This window comes from Aspergillus tubingensis (assembly GCF_013340325.1).
Source record: "Aspergillus tubingensis WU-2223L DNA, scaffold_9, whole genome shotgun sequence".
Taxonomy (NCBI): Eukaryota; Fungi; Ascomycota; class Eurotiomycetes; order Eurotiales; family Aspergillaceae; genus Aspergillus; species Aspergillus tubingensis.
In genome coordinates, this window is record NW_023336283.1 from 1,068,202 (window position 1) to 1,095,440 (window position 27,239).

At 48.3% G+C, this 27,239-nt stretch overlaps 9 protein-coding genes across 9 annotated transcripts; 3 read left to right on the forward strand and 6 right to left on the reverse strand.

Annotated features, from left to right (window-relative positions):
• Positions 1-1,603: 1,603 nt before the first annotated feature.
• AtWU_08435 (extracellular dihydrogeodin oxidase/laccase) lies at positions 1,604-3,443 on the forward strand (the record flags this gene model as incomplete). Its single annotated transcript, XM_035503543.1, has 2 exons — positions 1,604-3,014; positions 3,070-3,443. The coding sequence occupies 2 exons, from the start codon at positions 1,604-1,606 to the stop codon at positions 3,441-3,443; spliced, it is 1,785 nt and encodes a 594-aa protein (XP_035359436.1).
• A 1,195-nt stretch (positions 3,444-4,638) lies between these two features.
• On the reverse strand, positions 4,639-8,446 carry AtWU_08436 (RNA dependent RNA polymerase; the record flags this gene model as incomplete). Its single annotated transcript, XM_035503544.1, has 4 exons — positions 4,639-5,053; positions 5,102-5,419; positions 5,482-6,851; positions 6,911-8,446. 4 exons carry the CDS (start codon positions 8,444-8,446, stop codon positions 4,639-4,641), a joined length of 3,639 nt encoding a protein of 1,212 aa, XP_035359437.1.
• A 462-nt stretch (positions 8,447-8,908) lies between these two features.
• Positions 8,909-11,965, reverse strand: AtWU_08437 (uncharacterized protein; the record flags this gene model as incomplete). The annotated part of the gene is made up of 2 exons (XM_035503545.1): positions 8,909-11,494; positions 11,543-11,965. 2 exons carry the CDS (start codon positions 11,963-11,965, stop codon positions 8,909-8,911), a joined length of 3,009 nt encoding a protein of 1,002 aa, XP_035359438.1.
• Positions 11,966-13,765: 1,800 nt separating this feature from the next.
• On the reverse strand, positions 13,766-14,722 carry AtWU_08438 (similar to An08g08380; the record flags this gene model as incomplete). Its single annotated transcript, XM_035503546.1, has 2 exons — positions 13,766-14,267; positions 14,328-14,722. 2 exons carry the CDS (start codon positions 14,720-14,722, stop codon positions 13,766-13,768), a joined length of 897 nt encoding a protein of 298 aa, XP_035359439.1.
• Positions 14,723-16,024: 1,302 nt separating this feature from the next.
• AtWU_08439 (FabD/lysophospholipase-like protein) lies at positions 16,025-18,059 on the reverse strand (the record flags this gene model as incomplete). The annotated part of the gene is made up of 6 exons (XM_035503547.1): positions 16,025-16,500; positions 16,551-16,648; positions 16,708-17,466; positions 17,534-17,758; positions 17,833-17,968; positions 18,020-18,059. 6 exons carry the CDS (start codon positions 18,057-18,059, stop codon positions 16,025-16,027), a joined length of 1,734 nt encoding a protein of 577 aa, XP_035359440.1.
• A 629-nt stretch (positions 18,060-18,688) lies between these two features.
• On the forward strand, positions 18,689-19,802 carry AtWU_08440 (uncharacterized protein; the record flags this gene model as incomplete). Its single annotated transcript, XM_035503548.1, has 3 exons — positions 18,689-18,922; positions 18,980-19,124; positions 19,297-19,802. 3 exons carry the CDS (start codon positions 18,689-18,691, stop codon positions 19,800-19,802), a joined length of 885 nt encoding a protein of 294 aa, XP_035359441.1.
• Positions 19,803-20,892: 1,090 nt separating this feature from the next.
• Positions 20,893-23,523, reverse strand: AtWU_08441 (glycoside hydrolase family 92 protein; the record flags this gene model as incomplete). The annotated part of the gene is made up of 6 exons (XM_035503549.1): positions 20,893-21,469; positions 21,525-22,208; positions 22,258-23,084; positions 23,137-23,246; positions 23,299-23,331; positions 23,385-23,523. 6 exons carry the CDS (start codon positions 23,521-23,523, stop codon positions 20,893-20,895), a joined length of 2,370 nt encoding a protein of 789 aa, XP_035359442.1.
• A 1,128-nt stretch (positions 23,524-24,651) lies between these two features.
• Positions 24,652-26,035, forward strand: AtWU_08442 (alpha/beta hydrolase; the record flags this gene model as incomplete). Its single annotated transcript, XM_035503550.1, has 7 exons — positions 24,652-24,741; positions 24,802-25,019; positions 25,082-25,189; positions 25,248-25,305; positions 25,368-25,445; positions 25,513-25,841; positions 25,897-26,035. The coding sequence occupies 7 exons, from the start codon at positions 24,652-24,654 to the stop codon at positions 26,033-26,035; spliced, it is 1,020 nt and encodes a 339-aa protein (XP_035359443.1).
• Positions 26,036-26,083: 48 nt separating this feature from the next.
• Positions 26,084-27,065, reverse strand: AtWU_08443 (oxidoreductase; the record flags this gene model as incomplete). Its single annotated transcript, XM_035503551.1, has 4 exons — positions 26,084-26,267; positions 26,344-26,426; positions 26,491-26,691; positions 26,772-27,065. 4 exons carry the CDS (start codon positions 27,063-27,065, stop codon positions 26,084-26,086), a joined length of 762 nt encoding a protein of 253 aa, XP_035359444.1.
• Positions 27,066-27,239: the final 174 nt, after the last annotated feature.

Here is a 27,239-nt window from a genome sequence, read left to right on the forward strand (position 1 = left end):
CGAAAAGTACTGGCAGCGTCTTATGCCGTGAGTTGCTATCGGTGAAGCTGAGACCAATGACGGAAGACCTGGAGAATTAATCCACAAGCGATAATGCTTGTTGAGGTGTCATACTACAGTGCGCCTGACCGCAATCATTCCAAACGTGGATATGAGCAGGCGCATGGCTTGATATTGATGCTTTTGTGGGATCTGTAAGAAAGTCGAGCAGACCCGAGAGGGGCCGAGCCGTGTTTGCTTTTTCCGCCCACGTCTCTGATGGTGGCTGCAGCATCACAGAGTTGGGAGAATATTTACCGCTTGCGGTTGGACTGCCACCGCTGCTTGGCTCGGATGATGCGAAAATAGCCGAGCTGCAGAGTACCCTCTGACCTCTTCTGGAATGGGGACTCACCCAGGCTTTCGAGGCAATGAACTTGCAAAGCCTTGCCTTAGGCGGGTGGCCTAAGTTGAACAACAAGAGAACAGTCAGAGATATTGTCGCAGAGTTAAACAGTGTTTCGCTTGATATCGTCTAGTGTGTATCTGGGGGACGATCCGACTATAATTATTATCAGCCTTATCTTTATTAACTTGGGACATTTCATTGCTCGAAGATTGGGGCTACCAGCTTGACGGGAATGATCTGATACGTCGAGCTGCCTGTGGGTGTGCCTGAGCGGAGGCTATACGATCTAATTTGGCGACTAGCGGTCAGCCAGCCCCAAGCTAACACGATCGGTACCAGACTCAGGCAATCCATGTGTTGGGGGGATTCGAGTATGGGATTGGACAGGCTTTACGAATTGTAAGCTAGATCGGTTGGCTCTGGAGTGCGCCATGTGCGCCCCTTCTGCTGGGATGAGCTGTCCGGGATCCGAGCGATGACTGATACTATAGTACGTGTCACTATAGTCATTACTCGCTAAATGGAACTAACCATCATTTCAAGGAGGTGGGGATGGCTTCAAGTACAGAGCCTAGTCGGTCAGTTGATTGTCGATGCGACCAAAGCGACTGGCAGCTGAGACACCTTGAGATGGGATCCCTGATCGCTCTTGAGATCTATCGGGCTGATAGTCAGGCATAGCCATTCCCTGAAGGAAGCCAATCCCAAGTGTGAGGTGTTCAATACGAATCCCAGCAAATCATACTGTATCGGATGTTGCGGCTCAGTCTAGCTCCCTCACATGTGTCATCTCAAGCACATGGTGCAGCTACACTGGTGGACCTTGAATCGTTACATGATTGATCCGTTCATTTGATGTCCCGTCCGGTTCATCTGGGTGGGGGCTCGTACAGCTGGAGGATTATCTGCATTAGGCTGTGCAGTAGATCCGACATCTGGTGAACTCTCACGGACAAGGCAATCCCGGGCGATACAGCCCCCTTGGATCATCGTGGAGGCAACATCCCAGCCTAACAGGACCAAATGACTCCTGCAGCTACAGGCCTGAAAAGAGCGAAAAAAGGTAATTGGAAATACTAGCAAGACCGGGCTCAGAGTGTATATAAACCACAGGCCCATCATGAACAAAGACACGGCAAGAAGCTGGCGATCCGCGTAGATCTTGCCTTCACTTGGTTCTTTCAATCTTGCGCTACTGAGCACTAGCGGCTCATCATGACAATCTTTTTGCTACTCCTTGGGCTTCTAGCCCCACTGGTTTTCTGCAGTCCAATCAAACATGCTACTCCGCATCTTTCCCAATCTGCCCCAATACCGAGAGATATGCAAGGCAATTCTTCGCAGTTACCCAATACTCCATGGCAGGGATACGATCTAAACACGAATTACTATGAAACCGTTCCACAGACGAATGTTGTCCGTGAATATTGGTTTGACATCGTCAACACGACCGCTGCTCTTGACGGAGTTGAGAGACCAGTGCTTCTGGTCAACGGCCAATTTCCAGGCCCTACTATTGAGGCAAACTGGGGCGACACTGTCAAAGTTCATGTTACGAATCGCATGGAAAACAATGGTACGGCCATCCATTTCCACGGAATTCGACAGCTGTACAACAACCAAATGGATGGAGTAGCAGCGTTGACGCAATGCCCTGTTCCCCCAAACTCCAGTTATACCTACGTCTGGAGAGCCGAACAATACGGGTCGAGTTGGTATCACTCGCACTTTTCTCTTCAGGCATGGGAAGGCGTCTTTGGGGGCATTGTGATTCACGGCCCTGCGACGGCAGATTATGACCACGACTTGGGTGTGGTATTTCTCAATGACTGGTCGCATCAAACAGTTGACGAGATGTATCAATCTGTACTCGAGAGTCAGGGGCCGCCTCATTTTCAGACAGGCCTTATTAATGGGAGCAACATCTGGGTTACCGGAGATAACCAGACCGTTGGTCGTAGATTCCATACAGAATTTGCACCAGGACAAAGATACCGGATTCGGCTAGTTAATGCAGCCATGCATACCCATTTCAAGTTCTCAATTGACAATCACGACCTTACCGTCATCGCTAGCGATTTCGTTCCTATTGTACCATTCACAACGAATAATGTCCCCATTGGCATGGGACAACGGTATGATATTATCGTGACAGCAAATCAAGCTCCGGACAATTATTGGATCCGAGCAATCCCGCAGTCCTTCTGCAGTGACAATTCGAATCCAGACAATATCAAAGGGATCCTCCGCTATAAGGGTGCTTCCAATGACAACGAGCCCACGAGCACAAAGTGGGATTACGGTGACGACTTCCAGTGCCTGGATTTCTCATTAGACGAGCTTGTCCCGTGGCTTGCCCTTGATGCAGACATAGGTGGCGCCCAGATGCACGAGTCAGACGTGGACTTCAGCCCATTCGGAGATGTTCCCTTGTATTTGTGGACAATGGGAGGTAATGCTCTTAATATCTCGTGGAAGGATCCCACCCTACAGCAAACTTTCGAAGATCCCGACAAGATGGACTGGGAAGCAAGCCAGGGAGTGATAGAGGCGGCGATCGCGAATAAATGGACCGTTTTGGTTGTCCAGACAGATCTTCCTGTTCCTCACCCGATCCATTTGCATGGTAAGTAAATCCAGGGCTGAACATGGAATGTGAACACACTAACTCTCAACCACAGGACACGATTTCTATCTCCTTGCTCAGGGATTCGGCCAATTCAGCCCACAGAATGTCACACTCAAAACGAAAAACCCACCCCGCCGCGACACTGCGCTCATGATCGCTGATAGTTCCGCGACTGGTGGCGGCGGCCATATGGTTATTGGCTTCCCCGCCGACAATCCGGGTGTATGGCTTATCCACTGTCACATTGGATTCCATGCAACGGAAGGGTTCGCGCAGCAGGTTGTCGAGCGACAGAGTGAGTTCAACTCATTCTTCAGCGAAGATTTACTGGTGGACACATGTGATGCGTGGGACGAGTACGCCAAGGTGAATCCCTACGGACATCAGTACCGGGGTCTTGCTGGGCCATACGAGTCGGGTATATAAGTAGTCATCTATTTCTTTTGATACTTGCAACATTTCCACTCATCGTTATTTTGGATATTGTTCGGGGTTTATATACAGCGCTTAATATCTGTCTCACATGGTCAGACGCTTAATGATGGAATGATTATAATGAGCCGGCAGCATATATACATACAGAAGCATCAGACAGACATACTAGTCCTTTACAATCAAACATTCATTTCATTTCCAAACCATGCAAACACCCCTACATAAATGATGTCAGCCTTCGCAAATAAATAATCACTGCAGTTTCCCCTCAGTGACATACCTCACAACCACTAGTAATCACCCATCCATCACCAAGCCGTAACCTGTTCCACTCCCACCCAAAACTCAAGCAAATGGAGGTACCCAATCACTTCCCCCCAAACGTCCGAGAAGTCGAAACAATCGCGAAAATCCACTCTACTTGACAGACCAATAGATGGACGCGTTGGTGACGCGTCGACGTCAGATATAGATATGATGGGATTATATCATATCATATCATATCATATCGCCTCATCATCCCGTATCAGATTAGATCGGGATTGGGATCTTGGGGCCTGAGGCAATGAAGTACGAGATGATTATGGGTATGTAGGTGAGTTGAGAAGTAGTATATTATGGATGTTTGAGGGTTGGAACCTGCTGTGTGCGGTGCGTGATATAAGAGGGGAGGAGGTGATGGGTGTGTAGGGGTTTTAGTATGTTCGCAGAAACAATCAATGATGAATTTCTTGGCTTTTGTTAGACGAGCAGGTGGGATCAAGATGGTATTTTAAGTTGGACATGAAGGACTACTTCATATTTACACTGGATGTGCGGCGACTAAAAGGGGAGGTTGTCGGACCCGAAAACACTTTCCAGGGGATTGAGGCTATCTTGGCTATCCAGTAGGAGAATATCCATGCTTGCCGTTGTTACCAGATGCAGGAGATCAACGTCTCAGGTGGTTACTATGTTTGAGACAGCGTGTTACATGATATGGGGCTGACTCGTATATGCAAGGATGAACCCACGTGTGTTTGGTTGATGGTTTGCAGGTGGTACAGAGTAGTAGACAAATAAATACAAATTCAGTGGATTTATTTGGATACATCTAAATATCCGTAATGGTCATCCTAGCTTTCCAATCATCTTAACATGATAAGTAGGCGAAAATATGCATGGCCAGTTGCATGTATGCATCGCGTTAAAATTTTCGCTTTCTACCCTTCTCAAAGAGATCGAGCTCAAATAGCAAAGCACACGCTGCAACCACACGGAAGCTTTTAATCTCACCATACACTTCTCTGCGACGGCGGGCGGAATCCTTGTCGCTCTCACCACCGACATGGATGCAGGCGATGCAGAATTCCAAAGGTTTGAGTTGATCCGACAGACTGGTTATTGGTGAATCGGATGTGCGTCCTTCGCGCATCTGCCCCACAATCCAGGTAGAGATGCGATCAAATTCATCGGCGAGTTTGTTGGATTGATCACGCTGCCGACGGGTCTGCACACCCCCTTTATTCAGGACAGACCCAATGAACACTTCTAGCTCACTCAGTGGCTCGATTGGGTGCTCGGAGTAATTGTTTCGTGCCGAGAACACGGCCTCTTCGTATCTGAAGCCACTGTCAGTCAGCCTCGGGTACTAGGGTTTCTGGACATACCTTAGGCGAATGTCTCGGGCTTCATCCAGCCAACGTTCCCATGACAAATCTCCTAGTTTATTACAGCGCTCAAGCATAGACCATAAGAACTCGTTCCAGAATTCATCTTCGTTGGGCTGGACTTTGCTTTGGATGTCTTTTTGCCAGATGAGTCGTTCATCAACACCCCTATAGAGCTTGCCCAATATCTTTTCTGATCTGTAGTACCTGTGGAACGGCTCCAGGTCATTGTCTTCATCGTAAGCGGTTTGAATAACATACTCCTCTAACTCGATCTCTGACTTATTGTGGATGCGTGCAACTGGGCCTGGTGCCATACTAGTGCGGTTGTCAGCGTTCAATATGCGAAAGATAGTGTATGCGAAGAATTGGCAACGTACAAGTCAGGCCTGAAAGGGTTCCCTTTGGGAATGTCCCCCAGTTGAACTGGAATACCCGTCTTGGAGAAGTCAACTGCCGTAGAGTGCAATTGTGCCAGCTGCCTGCACACTGGATGGGATGTTCCCTCCTCTTCCTGGTCAGCCATGATCATATGCCTTGTGGCGATCATCCCAAGATGATCGGTTTTCATGAAATCGAGGAAGAATTGCGCCATATCGTCGCGCTCCACTGGACGCCCGATTTCTACTGGGCTTACACGAGGATAATCCGCAGGCGCAAATGTCCGGACCGGATACGCATCGGTATCCCAAATGACGTTAAATATGTCGCCGTCGAGGTCGCCTCCGCTGAGTTGACTTGGTAGATCGCGATATCCCTTACTACTGAACACAATGCAATTCGTGAGCTCCGCCAACGGATGGTTGTCAGGAGGAATAACGTTCTGTGCATATTGAATGTCTCCATCATGCAAAGCTGGCGAGCGAGTCACCAAAACCGTCCCAGAGTCAGGAGGCGGCGCATGTCTTCCTTCTATAGGTTCATACGTCACGTAAACTTGTTCAGCTTCGAGAAGCCCCGTCTCGTCCATAACACCAAACAAAGTGATTCCCTTGAAAACAGGGATGCGAGCTTTGTGTTTCAAAAGACGCAATTCTTTGAGAACGACAGCTTCGACGACCGAACGAACAAAAGGATCTTTCTTGTAGTCAAGATCACGCAGATGGCAGTGACGGAAGAGCCTGTAGAGACCTATGCAGTCGCCGACCGCCTGTTTTTTGATGAAGACTTCTGAATTGTGAGCGCTAGCGGTAACACTACGAAGCTTGGTTAGTGCCGCCTCTTGCAAGGTGATGAACCATTCATCTGGCGTTCCCATATCCTCCAGAATCTTGATCATTTGTCGATTCAAGACCAGCCCCATAGGCGTAGCCGCCATATCGCAGATCTCGAGGTCTTTCATGTCTCCCTGAAATTTTATCATGGAAGGTCGAATGTTGACTTGAGAGCCCGAAAGCCGACCATCAAGAGCGAGCATGCCCTTTGCACCGCCTAGTCGGACCTGGAAGCAGGTAGGAGATCCTTTCTTCTCCGGTATGTGGTGCCATATGGTCTCTGCGACATCCCATGAGAGGGTTCCTACTCCATCACTGAATACCCGCTTGCCGTCATTAGATGTCACATCTGCTACCTCAGAGACATTTATGTCATATTCAGACAGGGATATAGCGTAATGAGTATCTGTAAAAGCTTGACCAATTCTGGCGGCACACCTAGCAGGTGATTGAATTTTGCTGAAGTCACCAAGCGCCTTGATGATGCTAAAGTGAGTCTGGAATTGACCGGATTCGTCAACAAACGGAGAGGAAAACTACAGTGAAATATTGTTAGATATTGTGAAAGCTTCCCAGACTAAGATGCTGTACTTACCCATACGGCATGAGATCTCAATGACGAGTGCGACCATCCCAAAAACGAGTAAGTCCGCCCGGCAATCTGGATGCCGTGGGTAAGAACACTTTTGAATCTGGCAAACACATCATCATAGCGAACTCGAGAGTTGAAGTGAAGATCTTGACCGTTCTCATCACAAAATTGCACTCTAATGAAGAAGTCATGGTGCTTTGGGAATCTTCGCAGGATTCTATTTCTAGGCTCCAGTTCCGGTCCATGGAGAGTCACTCGCGTGGGCGTAACCATGACCTTATGGATTGGGGTCAAGTTCTCAGAAGGACCTAGCACGTCTCCAGAAACCGCCAAGTCTTGCAAGACATCTTTCTGGTTTTGCTCCAGAGCTGCCATAAGAGCACCAACCTCATAGTCAGTTGGATTGCTGTGAGGGGAAGGCCAGTCAATCATATCAAACAGTTTCTTCAAAGCCAGTACTGAAATAGGTCTTCTCTGAGCTGCTATGTCTTTCTTATAAGCCTTGACCAGTTCTTGAGTTAAGCTCTGTACTGTACGTGGCAGTAGGTAGGCGTTGTATGCAAGAGCCTGCAACTGGAACAAAATACCGAAAGGAAGAGAGTTATTTCTAGTGCAAGTGGCTAATTCGTCCATGAGAGCCTTAAGTTGAACTTGAAAAGTACCCCTTGGTGGTGCGTTAATGGGCAGAATATCAAAGCGTAAAATGGGAATTTCCCACTCCTTGAGGTCATGAATGTCCTTCATGAGATCAACGTAAGGGACCCGAAACTGATAGACAAGACATTGCCCAGCCACATCAGCGTGGGCTGTACTCAGGGAGCATATTCGCGAACGGGAAGGTGGCGTTGCATGGTATTTTGAAGAAACAAGCTGGAGCATCTGAAATGCGACAGTCAAAGGATCAGAACCCTCATGAGTGAAGAAATATGGAACCGTAGATAAGGTCAGTGTTAGACTCCCATCCCTGGACCATATGAGCTCAATGACCGTGCTGAGTGGTATGCGGATGTGGTGCTTAGAGGTCTCTAACTTGATGATGATGGCCCTTTTCATAAACTTCATCAAGCCAGTGTCTGACCACTGCACCTCGGGAACATATCCGAAGTGCTCTCCCTGGAACATAGAATAACCACAGCTGAACCCCAATAGGCGGAAGGAAATATCCTTGTTGTCTTCATACTTGTGCAAGGTGTCTTTTACTCGCTGTTCAGCCATATGCTGAAGACTCTGAATGGCATATTTGCTCGGTGCCTTCTTACTGCGTGCGCAGAAGACATCGACACCCATGATTTTCAATTTAGAACGAAGTCGTTGTTTCCCGCGAGCATTCATCGTTCCCGGTATTTCTTCCTGGCCATGTAACAGCAGGAACCGCTCTCCATCTTCAGGGCGATAAAAAACAATAAACCCGATGCTTTTTCTCTTTGGCTTATCACATAGGAAGTCAAGGATGCCTAAGCGCTTTATAATAGGCTCCATCTCCTTCATTAAGCCTTGATCGGAGAGTTGAGCGGGGACATTGTGCATAAAAACCTCCATTATGAACAATAGACTGAAATACAAGAAGCAGAAGAGCGACGACGCGAAATGAAGGGATAAGCAATGATGGAAGAGAGAGTATATGTGAAGTGCGAGGAGAATGAGAAAAGAAGAGTGAAGGGAGTAGAAGAGGAGGAAGGAGGGGATCTAAACGCCCGGCGCTTCTGCCTCCCCAATCGGTTGGTGAGTGAATATCAGGTGACCCCATCGCCCATTCACTGCCACTCTTTTCTAAAGAGGCTCAACACGGTACACACTGATGGACTGTTTATACTCGCAATAAGTCACAAAGAAAACTGACCACAAATGCTTCCAAAATCTTACTGTGTATCGGGCAAACCAATGACGCTAAATGACGGAATCACCCGTATTTTATAGGACAAAAGGCTGGAACAACATGACTACACCGATGTAAGATCTGACCCCATGCAAAGTGAGGTAGAAGCTATCCTGGATTATCGATCAGATCATATATCGAGAAGTGACATAAGGAATGATCTTCACTTCCCCGATCAAGCCATTATCCACCCGATCGGGCAACGGGTCACTCAGTAGAGGCGCGATCCCAGATATCTCAATTCCATCGTAAATACTCCGAATATAATTCCACATTAGCGTGGGAACAATGGCAGTCACTTCATTGGAACCGCTGATGAGGTATGGGCCAATGTCAATGCTAGGGTTGGTAAAATCCAGAGGTCCCACATCATGACCATTTACGGTCACCTTGATGCCTTGGGCAATTTTGGGGAAGGTGAGGTATGCGCCGTCAACATTGTAAGCAGAACTCGAAGGCCAGGAGAATAAAGACGAGTAGTAGCCTAGACCGGAGGCGTTCTGAAGGCCTGCGATATCAAGCCAGGAGACTAGAGTGTCGAGGTGGTGAGTCGTGTTCCGCTTCACGGCTTGGATGGCGGCGTCTGATATGTTGTTGGGGGCTTCCCAGTGTTCAGCGATGAGCGTCCAGTTACGTAAGTGAGAAGTAAGAGAGATAGAATTGAGGGAGAGGTCATAGGAAGTTCCATTGCTGAGTTGAAAAATGCAGTCATTGCAGGGATCGGTTGATGCGTGGAGCAGGAGACCACCAGAGGTGCTGTAATTATAACCAAGGACGTTCAAAGGAACACGTATGGCATGAAGATCCGGGGTCTCTATTCCAGACCACAATTCGTTGCTAAAGGCAAAAGCGACCGTTTGATTCGCAGCAAGATGAAGAGGGATTTCTGTAGTGTTCCCGCGTCTCTCATAATGAAGTAACGGTCTCCGCTTGCCAGTCCAGCTGTCCAGAAGATAGGGTGTCTTAGTCGAGCTAACAGTGAGGTAGCCTCGAGAATCTGAGTCTCTCGAGAAGATAAATAGGTAATCGGTGCTATTATCAGTCCGAAGAACTGGGTACCAGGTGCCATTCGTATAAACGGCAACGCGCGGAGTGAGGTTGAGCTGCTGGAGCTTTGAGGTTGTTTGCCCAGAACCAGTGGCATGGACGTTCTGAGAACCGTTGAGTGTCTTCAAAGCAGCATAAACTGCGGTCCTATCGGTCGATTCACCATTGGGATAGTATCCTGGAAAACCACCACTGAAAATGACAGGTAGTCCGGCATTAGCGTACTGTTGAAGCTTCATGACACCAGCCAAAGTGACATTTTGATCGCTCGTAACAACAATAGCTTTGTAGGCGGGGGACTTAGGGGCCAAAAGACCGTCTGACACGGATGCTTGCGAGATATTGAAGTTTGCAGGCGAAAGATAATTGTAAGTGTAACCTGCCTTGGTCAGGTCATCGGTGGGATATAAGGTTTCAAGCTGTGGATCAGTCATTGAAACTCCATTGTATAGAGCGATGTCCGTTCGTGGCTGGCCAGCCTGCAAGATGTACTGATTCCGGCTGACATAGTCGATGGCGTCCGAAAGTCCATGGCCCCATGCAGGCTGCTTGTTATAGTAGGACTCTGCAAAAAGCATGAAGAAAGATGTGTACCCTGGCCACGTTGTCTCGTGATAGTTACCAGTATAGGACTGGCCGTGTAGGACAATCTGATTAACACCACCAGAAAAAGCCGTATTGATCTGTCCGAGTAGTTCGCTGAGCGGAAGGGCAAATGCCCTTTCTAAATTGGCGCCCATCTCATTTGAAACCACGTTCTTCTGAGCGACGTTTGCGGCACCCGAGAACTGGCGGTATCCGTCAATGTTGTTGTTGAATGCAAGACTCTCACACTCCGGAGCGACCACGTGGTTGATGCTCACTTCCATGTTGAGCGGTAGGTTGTAGGAGACCTGAGCCGATAAGCCTAAGCCCAAACCTTCTAGCCAGGTTGAAAGTGTGTCCAAGTAATTTTGATATCCTTTTTCTAGAGCAGCACGAAAGTCATTGACGTAGCCTCGTCCCTGATCTTCATGGTCCAAGACGCATTCCAGAGTACCTGGGTATGATGGTTGCACGCCGGGGTTGTTGTTTCCATACATCACGAGGGGAAGAAACTTGCGCAACCGATAGCCGTTGATCTGCTCAAAGATTTCTGGAATGCAAGGGGACCAAGAAATGTTAGACTTGATTTCGATGCTGTCCTCCCAGCCATAGCGGCCCACCTCTTGCAAAAGAGCCTTGAGATCGGTATCATTTAAGATGTAGTTTTCCCAGAAATCTATCGTAGTTTGAGCACCACGAGCGCTGAAGTGATCAACTGTGTAGGAGCCATTATCGAAAATGCTTCTTGTAGTGTTATCGTAGATGTCAAGGTTCTTCACAAGGTCCTGGTACTGATAGTAGGCAAAGAGACGATAGGAATAATGTTCGCTGACATTGAATGACAATGACACCATTCCATCGGCACTGACCACATCCGTATGATCTACTAGCGATTCAGTTGCCAAAACCAAGCGAGTCGCATTGTTTGCAGGAGTGGAAAAGAGACTGCTTGCGGGATTGACGATTGTAGAGGTGTTCACGACCCGCGCAGACACCAAAGAAACAAGCTCACCAGTTCCCCAACCGGGAATTTGACCCTTGTATGTGCCATTAGACGGGACACTGACATTAAATGGTGCCTTGAAATATCAGATCCTGTTAAGACTGTTCATTGAAAGGTCTCCTACCAGGTCCCAGTGAAGCCCTTCATCAGTTGTCTTGGCTGGAACACCTTGCCCCTGACTTGGCCCGAGAGCAAAGTCGAAGACCATGCCTGTATCCTTTGCACTCTGCAATGATGCCTTGAAAATGGTGTTGAATGCGGGTGTTCCAAAGCCATACGTCGCCCAGTCGGCACCATCGGGCTGCGGTGCCAACGAACCGCCATAGTTGTAGAGGCCGAGAAGCTCCACCCCTCCAGCACCTATTGCGCCAGCCTCTTTAATATCCTTCATAACTGTATCGGTGTCTACACTGGCATCGGGGAGCCAATAACGGAACTTCAACCTGACATCATTGGCCGGGGATGCGAAGGTCCCATGGCTGCTAGCTGCAGCTGCAGCTGCAGCCTGAGCTATGAGCAACGCGCCGTAAAGAAGTTTCATGCTCATGATTTTGGAGCACTGATCGTGGTAGAAGTGAAAGAGAAAGAGAAGGGAAGATCAATACTATACAAAATGTTAAAGACACATATGGGGCTGCGATTGGCTATTCGTCATTTATTATGTAGCACTCCAGTAGTGAGCATAATAACAAGTTGCTGTTCAGGTTTTCTTATACCTACCTCCAGTGTGGACCCTGGAAACAGACCAGCCCATCATGAAGAGGAGGCCCTCTGAATGGGGTAAGTAAGACTAGCAATCATATGCTTACAATAATAGGTGTGAGTGATACGGCTTTTCCGCCTGAAGAACCGGCCTCACTCCGAAGATCGGCAAGCCCTATAGGAACGCGTTCAGTTCCCCTCTCTAACTAACAATCTGGGAATGACCTCAAGATACCGGACAGGTCGGATTGTTACCTACTACAACAGTGGAGACGAAGAAAAAAGGTTCTCTTAAAATACGCCAGTCTCTTAATCCTCTTCGTGTTCTTTAAATATTTTTCTCATCAGCCAGCCGCCATGCTTTCGAGTGGCTTGGCAGGCAAACATAGGTAACCAGAGCGATCATAACCAGCACAATAATACACAAAGTGCTTACTTTGGATAAGGAAACACCCGTCTGAGTTCATTTATGCTGCATGAAGACCATGTTGATAGGATAATGTGACCGGCAGAGATAAATCTTCCGCCAGGGATAGGGGAGACACATTGCTTCGGTGTATCGGTGCATGGCGAAGCGATGAAGGCAGTGCTGCCGAGACTGATAGACGGGCTTCTTTCCCAGTGGGTTGAAGTATCCGTTTCTATCCCCGCTGATCCATGACTGAGAACGGTATCCACTAACAGCTCGTCGAGACGAGCTTCTACGCTAGCTCAGCACCACTAGAACCGTAGGATTGATTGGCACATCATGAGGATTAGGTCAAGTCCTTCACAGGTACCACCCATTGTTGACACGGAAAGAGATCGGCATTATTAATGTGGGGAAGGAAACCGTTAAATTTTCCGGTACCCTGCCTCCTGTCGCTGCGCGATTATTGAATTTGAAGGTCGAGGAATTCGACTCGTTAGCCTATCATACAGGCAAATCCCAGAAAAGTTATCTTGTTCGCCAAGACAGACTTACAAAGCAGTATTCTGTCATGGTTGCGGGGCTTGAATCGCGATGCAGTTACTAAGCGGCCGATGCACGGTCTATCATAATTTAATTAAAGTCATGGCAATATCGGAATGGAATCGGAAATCCCGAGTGCTATCAGACTGACGATCCATGCCTGCCGCGGATTCTGCATCAATTCTCTCGGCTGTCTTGGCTGTGCCCCCCAAACAATGCAGCTGATGCGTAAAAAGCATTCTTCGGTAATAGCTTCCATCTCCTACAACATGATTTCTACTTCTTCGAAGTGCACTCCCAACCATGATGCATGTAAACAACATACAAAGTTCCAAGTTGTTGGATATTTCGATGACATTTACTGGATCTAATCGTGAAATAAGACTCTACTCACTACGAAGCATACATCGTGCTATTCAATGAAGTTGAAAGAAGAAAAATAGTTGATTCGGCTAAAGCCAAGACACTAGGCCGTACAGCTCCGAGATCTTTTTCGAAGGGGCTCATGTCCGTTATCAATATCTCAAATAGGAGTCTAGCAGTAGTCCATGAATAATATTATGGCATGTATCTGGAGAGCAGATGTAGAGATATGCCCCAACAGTGATTATCTTTCGCGGGACCCGGCGCGGTCTTATTTCAGTACTGATGAATGCTCGTTTAGGTATCAATCCTCAATATTGCCTGCTAGTCCTAGATCCGTGGCACCAAAGGCTTGCTTAAAAACACGCGAGCAAACAAGTCCACCGGTGCCTCGTCCTTCCATTCGAAGCTGTACAGCTTGGATTGTCTTATCACTAGCTTCCGCTGGCTCATACATGCCATGAAGAGTCTAGCATGTTGAGGTAGGACGCATGACACCATAAGTACAGGAAAATGCTCTTCATCATGAAATAAATATGGGTGCACTTCTTTGCCTCTACCGCCACACTCGTCAAGTTCCTCCCGTACGTATTCAGAATCCACCAGTCGTTGATTCGCACGGCCTTTCATCGCCTCGACAATCGCGCACAGCTCTGAGTACAGAATGGCGTCTTCCCAACCCTCCTTATCGTCTAGAAGGTGAAAGGCTAGGTGTAAATAAGGCTTACCATTGTCGGGGCGTGGCTCTACCAGACACTCGGCCGTCCACCAACCGTTGTTACTGTAATTGTAGGCTAGTATGGCTTCCAGCCAAAACGTGCTTTCTGGAGCTCTGATATGGAATGTTTTCAGAACTGATTTTTTCTTCACCCAGTGGTAGAAAGAAACTTACTCCACACTCTGGAGACCCTGCTGAGACCGGGCCTCGCGAGTAGTGCGATCTTCGATAAATGTAGAGACTTGACGTACACGATCTATCGGTCCTATTGGAAAGTTCCTATCGCTATCGTCCTGATCGATGTCAAGGAACTCTCGTGCCAGCTTCGGATCGACTGGATGCCTCTCCAAATCCGCCAGATCCATTGGCTTAAACAAGATAGGAGGAACCATTGCCAGGTTGGATTCCGCATTATCCAAGTTTTCGAAATCAAATTGAACCACATGTTCGACATCTTTCAGGCTGCGAATATTGACATGGCCATCCTTAGGCACCTGTTTTCTCCATTCTAGTATGGTCTTGAACAGTCCCTCTAGTACAACACGGTTTCTGGTAGTACTGGAGGGCATCTTTGCAGTTGCTCTGGTATAGTATTCCTCACGAAAGACAAACGAGAAGATACCCCTTTGGGCAATATTCTATAATCAAGTAACGGAGTCAGCTTCAAGACACGTTACGAGAATTTGTCGCTCTGTCTGCTCTGAATAGCTAATAGGTGTCACTCCAGGCTCATCAGTGGTAATGCGCGCAAGCATGATGTGATGAGTACATCACCTGGCGGAATATGCAGTCAGGGTTGCATTAAGTTGCTAATTCGGGTCGGCTACTAAGGCCTAGGCGGCCCGTTTCCCTCAAAATTTCATATAAGATGCCTCGTATTTATAGGTGGTCCAAAGTATCCTTCCACGTATAAAGTGATAACGCTATGGTGTTGTATAGCTTTGGGGTCACCATGTCCCCTATAAGGTAGTTTTTTCAGTCACCCACTCCTCCGCAGCTGCGGCTTCGCGCGATAACATTCGTCGGAATGATAAGGGTCTCCTCTCTGTTGGAAAGCATAGTCGGCCTCCGGCCTCGATTTCTATAGTTGGCAGAGCACTACTACACGGCAGGCCTCCTCCCGGGTCGCTCAAGGGCGGTACTCAGTAGTTTGACGATACCACCTCCTCCACTTCCGTGTGGTCGATGACGGATGTGTCCTTGCTTGGCAGTTGAATATATTACTGAACTAGACGTTTTTATACTCCTAAATTGGGAATATGTATAAGTAGGTCTCCGGCCCATTAGGATAGATTTCAAATATAGTATAAACTGAAAGACTAAAATATATTCTAAACTAAGTTTCCCCGGGAAAGGTTGATTGTATTTATATTAGAAGGACCAGGCAGGTAGGGAATACGAGATAGTTAATATACCCTGGTAACATGGTGCCTTGGAGGCAATGAAGGTTGTGAATTACGATGCTTCAATTGTTATACCTCTATATTCATATCTACTACTTGAATAAAGACTACATCGTTATTAAATCCCATTTGGTTCTAGTGATAGCCTATCCTTCTATATCTGTATCGTACGTTGTTCCTTAACAACCCTATGGAATCTCAAGGACTCCAGAATCATTTTGATTTATGCTCAGGTAGGCGGTCGTGCTCGGGTCCCAAGGAGGCACTCTTATAGTATTGTACTACACCTTTTCAGAGATCTGACTAATTAGAATACTTGAGATTTTCATATCCTCATAGTATTGCACCGCAATGTCAATACACTTCTGGTATAGGGCCAAAGACTGGCTGGATACACCTGTCTACCCAAAGAACCGCCAGGACGAACTCGCTACTTACCCAAAGCTCACTCAGCGCGCATGTCTCCCTTTATTCAGGCTTCTGGCGTGCGACAAGCGCGTGTCTTAGTGCGGCGATCTTGTTCTCTAGCCACTTAGTAGACCAGTGATCAGTTGTAAACCACCTCAACTTGCCAGCCCGTGCCTCAATGTACAAGTCCAAAGCCTCACTCTGACACCCCCAGAGCTCTAGCAAAGCCCCCAATCGTTTCGCAGCCCAACAGTATGTCACGCTCGTCTCACCAAACACTTGCTGGGCGGTGTGGAAGAGCTGACGGTATATTCGGAAGGTATCCCTCAGTCCCTCGTAAGCTAGAGTTAGCCGAGTGACAGTCGTTTTTAGATCCTCCTGTCCGACGCCGTAGGCTATCCGCGCAAGGTTTCCACGCAAGCAGAGTTGCCACTCGTCAGCTTGGGGAAGTCGTCTGGCGAGGATGCCTCTGTAGCGTTTGTCGAGCAGATCTGCCTGAACGAAAGCGTTCCATAGGTATGGGACATGGCCGATTTCTGCAGTGTCAGCACGAATGCGACCAGGAATGGTGACGGACAGGACCCACCTTTGTATAGGAGATAATAATATTGACTACCTCGGCCTTGATTCACAGAAATCTTTGACTCCCAGTGCTTTGCATGACGTTGGAAATCCAGTTTGGATCTAATTACGTACCTTCAGCTAAGCAATAAGATGTTATGCTATGCCCTCAGATAACCTACATCCTCAGTGCTTCAAATCGGTCCCTGAGCTTCTGGTCGTCGACATCTCCATTTTCCCCCACCGAATAAACGTCCCCCCCTTCCTTCCGATCCCCCATCAACTCGGGTGTTCGAAGACCGAGAACCTTCATCTTCTCTACAGCCTGCGACAGCTGCACACCTATAGAATGTTTTCTTAAATACGCATTCGTGTCGACCTCAATGTCCTCGCGTCTCTCGTGATCAAAGAGATTGAAGGCCTCAATGCCCTGATCCACATCGAAACGCTGGTACACATTGCTGGTAGGGTTGAAGCGCCGTGCCACGTTTCTATGTGTAGGCCCTGTACCAGTTGCAATTTTCATTAACACCTCTATAGCCTGCACTGGCTTTCTAACCTTGGCAGTGATGGCCTCTGTGATGGTCTTCTTGTCCATACGTGTGACGCTACTGATGCCCGTGCCGATGGTCAGAAAGCATCCAATGTCGCGTTCTGGATCGAGGTAGCCATTGTCGGTCCACAGCGACGTAGCCTCCTCAAGCACGAGATCGGCAGGGTTGTTGAAGCCCAACCCAGCGTCGATATACCGGATCTCGCTGCCAGACTGGCCGTGTATGAAGGGCTCGAAGATAGTTGTAGCGGCTGAGGTGGCGCGTACCGCTTCCCAGATAGTCCAGGGTTTGGGCCTAGGGTTGATATTGACGTTAATGTAGGTCCGCAGGGCCTCTGGCTCCTCAGGCGTTGCACCTCTGTACGGGAGGGTGTAGACGACGCTGCAGCTAGCGTGTGAGCAACGCAGTACTTGATATGTAGTGGCACGGACAATTGCGATGTTCTGGGACTTACGTCTTGCATGCATCATCTCCAAGAGGATCAAGTAGAGGATCATTCTCATCCCCAAGGTACTTCTCCACCACTTTCTTTGTCTGCTCTTCAAGGACTTTCGCATCAAACATGTTTTCGTAAAAGAGGCCCCGGGGCTCCCCGAAGACAATCTTCCCAAGCTTCTGATACTCGGCGATGCAGCTTTCGACAGTCATCCTCATACGGCCTAACATGAGGGCAATAATTCTGGTAGAATTAGCCTGAAGATTTTCGGTTTATAATTAAATGATTGAAATGGCTCGATGCCCAGTAAAACTGACCCTCCAGTGCTCGTTCCGCCAATGATGTCGAAGTACTGATATGGTTGCAAGTCAGGCCTCTTCATCTTCGCACCAACCCTTGCCATGATTCTCTCTAGGATAAGCAATGATGATAGGCCCTTGACACCACCGCCATCTGATAGTTTGTTAGCGAGCACCGCAATCATATTCTTAGTCGGGGAATTACCAAGGGCGAGGATCTTCAGTCTCTCCTTATTTGCAGACATCACCTGGCGATTGGTCACATGAGTTTCTGTACAGATGGCAGAGGTCAAATTCGACAATATATAGCATAGTGGCGTTAATATATTTCAACAGGCCTTCTAGAGTCATCCATTTTATATGTCTCCCACTAATTATATTGTTGCTCGTGTTTTGAAACTGTCTTTACCGAAGATTAAAGATCGTATTACGAAGCATGTACCAGCGATGTCAAGCTGCCATTTGACGCAGCTGGTATAATATGACGTTAATATGATTGCTACATTATGGACCGCCTGGACTTGCGCCACCTTCCGATGCATCAGATCAAGCCCCGACAGCAATGTTCCCACCGCAAAGTAAGGCCAGCCCATACTCCAACAGGACTGCCAGGGATATCCGTTGTCTTTACTGTTGATAGAGCTGGAAACCCACTTTACTTCCATATCTCCGACCCACAGCAGCTAATGAAGTTATGATGTTGAGCCAAAAGTCCCTTGTACGTTGCTGTCAGCGACTGTTCTCTCGACTCCACATTTTCGGAGAGAAATTGAAGCGTCAGGATCATCTGACAATTCATCCAGACGTTGAGCACGCTCTACAATATATTGAAACACAGGATATCCAATCCAAGTTCTTTGAGAGAGCAACAGCAATGCCACAGGAACAGTCCGAGGAGGCAGGAAAGGCACTTCAGACCTGCGTATCCCACCTTGACTCCTGCCTCAAGTTTGGTGAGCTAATAGGCACTTCGCAATGGAGCTCTGATGACGACTGGGATCTATCAATTGCCTGGAGCTTGTTTATGGACAATTTCAACATTGCCAGCCACCTGCTCAACTTGGCCGAGCTGGATCTCCATCTGTTCCTTGGGCTGCAACCCCAAGCAGTAAGTGCTCGCAAGTATCTATTTGAGTAGACAGCCTTGCTAATACATGTCATCCAGAGCCCTACCCCCCGCCTTGTGGCCCTTGGCCTCATCCGTGAAGAGTCGACTTCTAGCGCAACCTCATCAAGAGCGGAAACAATAGAATACTGGGAGGACTTACGAGGCAGACAAGAGCAGGATCGCCTGGCAGGCCGTCGACCAGGTGCGATGGGGAAGACACCCACGGGAACGGATCAACATCCGATTTCACCACCAAGGCCCTCATCCATTAAGCCGCCGGATCCATCCCAAGCGAAAATTGGCGAAATACTTACCGCATGTTGCCCAATATTCCCTTTTAATATGCTTGATTTTCTAATAGAATCCATAGCCAGACAGCATCCCCTCCGACTTACCTCCACCATACGAACCACCGAAGCCCCCCATCCGCATCCTGGATGACAAGGGCCACCATGGCGACCCCCAACTGCACGTAGTCCACCGCGTCGCATCCGATTCTACACTTGACATCTCAGCACCTAGCAATACAAAAATACGCTTGTACGGGTCGAACAACACCTTTAACAACTACGCCACAGCTCCGCAACTTCGCCCGGACCTGCGTCCGACGCCTTCCATGATGATGCACTGGCAGCCGCCGGGAGCTCCCCCCCGATTCTTCACACCTCCGCTCCCGCCGCAGAGACCACAGACATATAAGCCCAGCTGCACGTCGCTACGCGAGACAGCGGCGTTACATCTGCTGCGGCGGGGGGCGCCGGACCTCATACTGCACGCATTTAAGCCTGAGGTTACGTGCGAGCATGGCGTGGTGCATTTTAAGCAGCATGATTACTGCGGGTGGGATAATTGTTGTAGCCGAAGAGGGTGTGGTAGGTAAAGGTAGTGATCGATTTTCGTTTTAGTAGGATTTATTTATTGCAATGAAGGGGTCTATTAATAGGTTGAGGAGGGTTATTCACGTTCACTAGACCGACAATAAATGTACAGTATCTCTCTCCGCCGATCCTGCTGACCAGGGATTCCGATATCTCTGACGTGTTCAACACATTATTTCCATAAAATAACCGCTCAAGCCCCATTCGCCTCAAACTCCTTAGGTGCGGGGATGACTCCATGTCGGAGGTTATTATCGATGAAGGAACTGCCAGGGTTGATTCGATTTCCGTGAGCAATACTATGCCGACCCGTATTACAGGCGGGGATCTGGATGCGGCCCATGGCAACCCGCATGTTTGCTCGGCAAATAAAGCCCATGCGGTAATGACCCACGGTTTCTGTCCTTATAAAGGTAATTTAAGATTAAGTGTCAAACGCTATCAATTTCAGGTACGCCACATGACGCATGTCGATCATTCGAGCCCACCACCCTGTGCTTGAATTCGTGGTTTCGAATCCGAGATCCCCTCAACTCTGTCAGTCACATTCTGCCTGCAATGGATGTGTATAGTTTCTGGGTGAGAAGGTTCCGAATACTCCATTTCCGAAAGGGAATGATCCTGTTGCGCCCAGGGAGCAGGTGGCTAAGATAACGGCGCCACGGATGAGGCGTGCCATGCGCAATATGGCTCTTACGGTGGTGTCGCTGAGCGTTGTAGCTGTGGTGACTGGTCTGGCGGTCAAGGAAAGGGGGTTTCCTTGGAAGGCCATCAAGGGATTCCTAGCCTCCTGGCCCATGTTGGTAAGCCTGGGAAAATGATCTAGGTTCATGTCTCCCGGGATCAGTATCTACTATGAGTCCAGTTATTGGGTGATTTATATTGGTGGGACTGTCATCGGGAATGAAATGACTGCTCATAGCTATTGAATTGTAGATGAAGCACAGGAAATAACCTTAGGCTGGACCCAAATAAAGAGCTATTCTGGCAACATTCTCAGAATCACCCGCCTGTCCGTTCCAGGAAAGCTTGCAGAAAGCCCAAAAGACACGCTTGGTAGCTAAGGACGAGGGAGCAAGGCATCTAGGCTAATCAGTAATTGCTCATGCTCGGGGGCAAATCCTCGTCCCGAGTCCCCCAGTCACTCTCCGTAGGGCCTAGCTCAAGCTCGAGGGTCCCTCCATTAAGGAAAAAGTCATGGCTGATCCAATTCTTCGTCCATGCTTGGCCGTCCCGTTTGGCGCTCTGGATATAGATCGACTGATACGTAGGGTCGAAGTTGACATTTCGTATCGTGGCGACCTTTCCAGTCTGCTTGTTTTGTATGCTGATCTCCTCAAAGAATGGCGGACTAATGAGATACACGTCTTGACCATGGACAGGGAACAGACCCATCATGCTCAGAACCGCGAATGCGCCCATGGCTCCCCCATCGTCGTTTCCGGGAATACCAGGGACAGATGTGTTGAACTGGGAGGGGATATAGTAGTGCGCGCGTTGAGTCGATAGCGCGGGCCGTCCGGAGTAATGGAATTGGAATACGGTGAGGAAGGCCTGCTCGTCACCAACGTAAAGTAGACCAGAGTCATGCAGATAAGAAAGGCGGGATGTGAAGGTCTGCGGTCCGCCTAATCGTGTGACCAATGCAGCCATGTCTTGTGGTACAAAGCTTCATAATTTAGTCAATAGTTGAGCGGAGAGAGGAAAAAGTGTATGAAACTCACAATGAATAGAGCCAAGCGCTTCCCTCATAAGTCTCGTGCCCATCCGCGTTCAAGTAACAAGATGTGAAATTGAGCAATGGGCTGCAGAAGATGGGATCTTGATAGCCCCAAGTCCCGTTGGGGTACCGAGGCTGTAGAAACCCTGTGAAATTGGTATCTTTCCCTTGCAGGTAAGATTTCTGATCGTCCCTGAACATATTCTGCCAGTTGTTGGCACGTAGCATGTACGTTTCGTAGTCACTCTGATGACCTAAACGCTGCGCCATTTGTGCAATACAAAAGTCATCGTACGCATATTCAACAGTCCTCGAGATACTGCGTGTATGTAGTCCAACACCATATGGATCAAAATCGTCGGTCGGAATATAGTTGAGTGTTTTCCAGCTAGTTAGTCCACCGCGACCTTCGACATTCCAGTTCGCGGGCTCTACCTCCGCATCTTTCACAACAGCTTCATACGCAGTAGCCCAATCAATATCGCTGACATTCTTCAAGAGAGCTTCAGCGAGAAGTACATCCGCATTTGACCCTCCCTGCGTATATCCCTTACATAATGACATTCGGCAGTCTGGTAGGTAGCCTTCGTGGCGGTAGATGTCCACCAGGCTTCTCATCATTCGAGATTGGGACAGCGGATCGGCTAGTGTCAGAAGCTGGTGAACGCCGCGAAAGGAGTCCCATATACTGTCTCGTCGTAAGTAAGATACTGAGATACTATAAGGGGTCTACTCACCAATAATAGCTGTCATAGTACGGCTCGTCACTCTGCCAGAGAGGATTTTCCCCTGTATAGTCCTGCGGGCTTATCATGGTACGATACATGCCGCTCCAAAATACTTGCTGTATATCGGATGAGACATTTCCCGGCTTAACAGTAAAGGCATTCAATTTGTCCCTCCATGCGTCCTCTGCCGCATTCACTGTTCCAGTGAAGTCAAAATTCGGCTGCTCCTTTTCAGCGTTGGAGCAGGCCTGTTCTACGCTGATGAAGCTCACACCTACTCTTGCCATTAGTGCTTGGTCATCTGTTGACATATTGAATCGGGCAAATGTGCCAGCAGAGAGGGTCGCGGCAGTGTTGCTCCCGTCAGATGTGAGTGATACGGTTGTCTGTCCTTGACCGGCGCGATTGTTGGACCACACACCCGTGTCTCGAACGACACCACCCTTGAAATCAACGCAAAAGTGGAGATCGTAAGTTCCGATACCAAAGCTGGGGCTGAAGGTACCATTTCCTGTCAAGCGCCCCGTGGACGGATTTACTGATGCTGTTCCATTCGTGCGCGACTGTGGAAGATCCATGAGATCAACGAGAACCACAGGACTGAGCGACTCGGTCGCGTTGTTGAAGGTGAAACGATACAAAGCTGAATGGTTGGTGACAGTCATCTCTGCAAATACTCCACTCTGTAGCGTAATACCAAAGTAACCAGGGCGCGCTTTTGGCGAGCCTTTCGTCCAAGGAATCGCCCGATCGGACTGTTGCCATGTACACTTGTCTAGTGCATCATTTGGGCATCCCGGGTGCACGAAAATTGGGAAATTGCCCAAAGATGGTGACTGAAGGACAACAGTCAGCGTTAAAAGCCTACCATTGAGCGAGATGACTCACGCCACCGGTTCCATCGTCATGCATGTGTGAAAATCCCGAGACGTATGTCGTGTCATAGGCGAAACCGGCTTGGTTTTCACCAATTGTATCTGCTACCGCTTTTGCCATTCCTATAATCTGTCAGAGGGCATGGAGACTTTCCGGGACGTGGAGACTTCTGACCAAAGGGCAGAGTTGCCCCTGCAAATGAGTGACCTGTAGAGCTGTATTAGCCTGGCGAGTTGATAATCTAAAAGGAATATTCTTACCTCCATTGGAAGTACCTATCAGGGGATTAACGTAGTCCAGCACATCGAAGCTCGAGTTACTGCTCTCTTGCCCAGCCACAAAACCGCAAGCTAGGAAGACTGCTAGTATTGCTTTGTATGCTGCTGATGACAAAAACATTTTGGCAGGACTAGAGCTTCAATTTTGACCATGCAAGTGCTGCACCATCAGAAACAACCGGCCATGAAGCCTGGTATTTAACGACAGGAGCGTCGCGTGTAGTGACATTCCATTGTAACCCAAATTCCCCGCGACTGAGGTTAAGAAACCCCACCCCTCTCTTGTGCGCAGCGTGACTGTATGAGGGGTAGAAGATAGGAAATTGTCACTACTGCCGAGGCCAATCATAGCATCACGTTTCGTTTGACACCCCACTAATATTGGCAGAATTGCTTTAGCTGCAGCGATTGACACGGTCTGATTCCTGATCTGGAACGGTAGCCAGCTACTGCGTGTAACGCTCCATCGGAGCAGCGTGTTGGCCTGTCCCTGCAAGGGATGAAATGATCCGAGAGCCGAAATGCGGAGAGCCGACGATCCCCTGTCATAATGGTCCATCCGCAGTGAGGAGTATTCTGATCGTGGGCTGAATCGATACGCGCTGTCTCGTCAGAACTGCAGCAGAAGGAGAACCACATAATTATGGGATCTGTTGCCTGGCACTGACCTCTCAACCTTTCATATCGTTCGACAAGACTTTTTGCGGAAAGCCCTAGCCAGAATTCTCACGCCGATGAGCTTTGTATGTAAGCCTTCTGAGGATGAAGGAGGGTCGAGTCGCATCCATTGCACCTTCGGCGAAGGCATTGTTTTGACATGATTAAGAATTTTTGCAATGATCAAAAGCATTGGAAAGACGCGTGTGGGGGTACCAAGCATAGAATTTCGAGAGGATTGGTTGGAGTGAGCTGAATGCTTCTCAGTTCTCTCTTAAGTCTGAAAGGTATCTGATGCGGGAAATTGCAGGGGATCTCATTTACATAAATGTAGCTTTCACGGGAACCTTCTGAAGGTGGCCGCTGTGGATGTCTGGTCACATGCCCGCATCCTGGTGCCAGAAACGCGTTGGAAGTCTGCCATGCATCATGCGATAATCATTATGATGACATTATATACAACTTCTAAGAAGCGAGGACAAACGAATGCATCTCAGCTCTCACTCTTCCAAGACAATGTGGACGGTCGCTCTTTTGAGGATTCTCTGAATCTCAAGCACACTTCAGGCTGACCCAGTGCAAGTAACCGGCCATGAGTCGAGAGCAGATGTCTAGTGCCAGTACTGGCCGGTGGCTATCTCAAGGGGATGATTTTGCCATAGAGAATTTGGAATGGGAAGAGGTAAGCTAGTTGCAATTTCCCCCTACTGGCATAGTAATTGAATGCTGATTTCAAAGCCAGTTTTATCGCAATAACAGAAGCAAGGTTCCACATCTGACTGGCTCAGTACAGCAGTATCGTCAAACAATGCGCGAAGCCAAAATGCGTGCACAACAACATGAATCTCCAATAGTTGAAGGACTTAAAGTTTATGATCTGACTACAGACTCTCCGTCGAGCTTGAAATTGAGAATATACAAGCCACTATCGCCTGGAGCAAATGGGGCCGTCATGATCTAGTATGTATCTGGTTAGATCTCATGCTTCGGAACGGTCTAACAGTGTTGTGTCGGACGTGAAGCTTTCATGGAGGCGGCTGGGCCCTGGGAGACCTAGAAGGAGAAGACAATATCTGTCGCGTTCTATGTGTGCAAGCCATGCTAAATGTGGTCAGCGTTGACTATCGCCTGTAAGTGACCCATTGCTTCCAGAGGCTTCGCTAATCATTGAACGATGGGATCATGAAGTGCACCAGAGAATCCGCATCCAGCACCTATCCAAGAAGCGATCACAGCACTTCGTTGGGTAAATCATATCCCACTCAGTCACACTATACTAGACATAGCTAATAGCATATCTTTGAATAGTTATTCCAAAACAATCTGACCCATGGCTTCGATACGAGTAATATTTACGTTGGGGGGACTAGTGCTGGGGCAAACTTGGTATGAACCTTCTGATAATTGATTGAATGATGCTCTTAATAATATAAATGGAATCCCTCCAACTTAGGCTGCTGTACTGTGCCAATTATCTCGGAGCTTGGGAGTCGAAATCCGGGGTCAGCTCCTTCGGTCTCCAGTCTTATGCTCTAGTGAGCTGCACTACCAGAGAATGGGACTGAAAAGTATGGAACAATTCGTTGATACACCAATCCTCAATAAGCGCTCAATGAAGCAATTCATTGAGTGGTATCAGCCTTATGACCGGGGAGATCCTACGGTATCTCCACTATTGTCCCGGGATCTTGGTGGATCTCCGCCATCTTTTATCATGATATGTGGCCGTGACCCGCTCCGCGATGAGGCCCTAGCCTATGCGGACAAACTTGAAGAAAGGGGGTACATTAGCTCTTTCAAAATGTGCGCTTTCAATTACCACTGACTACATGTCTAGCATACCGGTGCGGGTTGCTGTCTACCCGGGAATGCCCCACGCGTTCTGGATATTTCCCGAACTGACCACAACGAAGACAGCTACCCAGGACATGATAAGTGGTGCCAGATGGCTTATTTCTGAGGTCCGCAGTACATAATAACAAAGCCACCGAGTGTTCCATAATGTCTGTAGTTCAATATCTTAATCACAATGATCTTCCCCCATCTACCGGCAATTCCACCCCGGTGATGAACGCCGCCTCATCACTTGCCAGAAAGGCAGTGGCATTGGCAACGTCTTCTGAAGTGGCAAACCGTCCCAAAGGGATGCTAGACAGAATGTTGCTTCTATTCTCTGGTGTGTCTATTCCACCAAGAATTAGAGGCATCCTGGCCATGTATTAGCACCGATACAAGGTAGTTAGGGCGTCTATCACTAGAGCGGATAATCAAAACAGATACTCACATCCCAGTTTCTCCCGCAGCGGGACAAACAGTGTTGAGACGAATGTTATCCTTCGCAAATTCTGCAGCCAGGCTCTTGGTAGCCTGCGCTCATTATATTGTAAGACTCTCTCCACACGTAAAAGTGAAAAGAAAGGAACAGACATACCGCACTCACACCCCCTTTCGTAGCGGAGTACCAAGCGTACTTTGGCCGAGGGCGAATGGAGCTCATACTCGAGATATTTACGAAAACACCCCCACCGTGGGCTTGAAAGTAGGGAGCAATAGCCTTGGCCGAGTGATAGATACTCTTAACATTGACTTTGTACATGCGGTCCAGCATGTCCTCAGACGTTTCGAGAGATGGCTACAAGGATCAGGCTATCAGTAAACACCATGGATTACAATAGAAGCCCATGAGTAAAGTAAGGACAACAAAATGGATACCTGAACTTCATGAACAATCCCAGCATTATTAACCACGATATCAATCTTCTTATATTTCTCCAGTGTCACTTCAAGCACCCACTTCCAATCAGACTCACTCGATACGTCTCCAAGAACGAAGATAGCGCGTCCTGGTGGCTCATTATGCTGCACTCGTAATCCCTCTAGCCGGTTAATATCGACAATGATCACATTCGCGCCCTCGAGAATGAATTTGTGCACGATTTCTTCCCCGAATCCAGAAGCTCCGCCGGTCACAATAGCGGTTTTGTTTTGCAATCTGCCCTGTCCCATTTTACTGTCAGTTTTGTAGTCAGTATTTGATGGCAGTAGGATAATGCACTGTTATATTCCTGGTGGCTTGCCCCGCCTGCCGGCTTGTTTTGGGCATTAACAGATGCGGGGACAGCAGCTGTGCCCCGTGATCACAGTCATTGTTTCTATTAAAGCAGCACTGCTTCATTGACC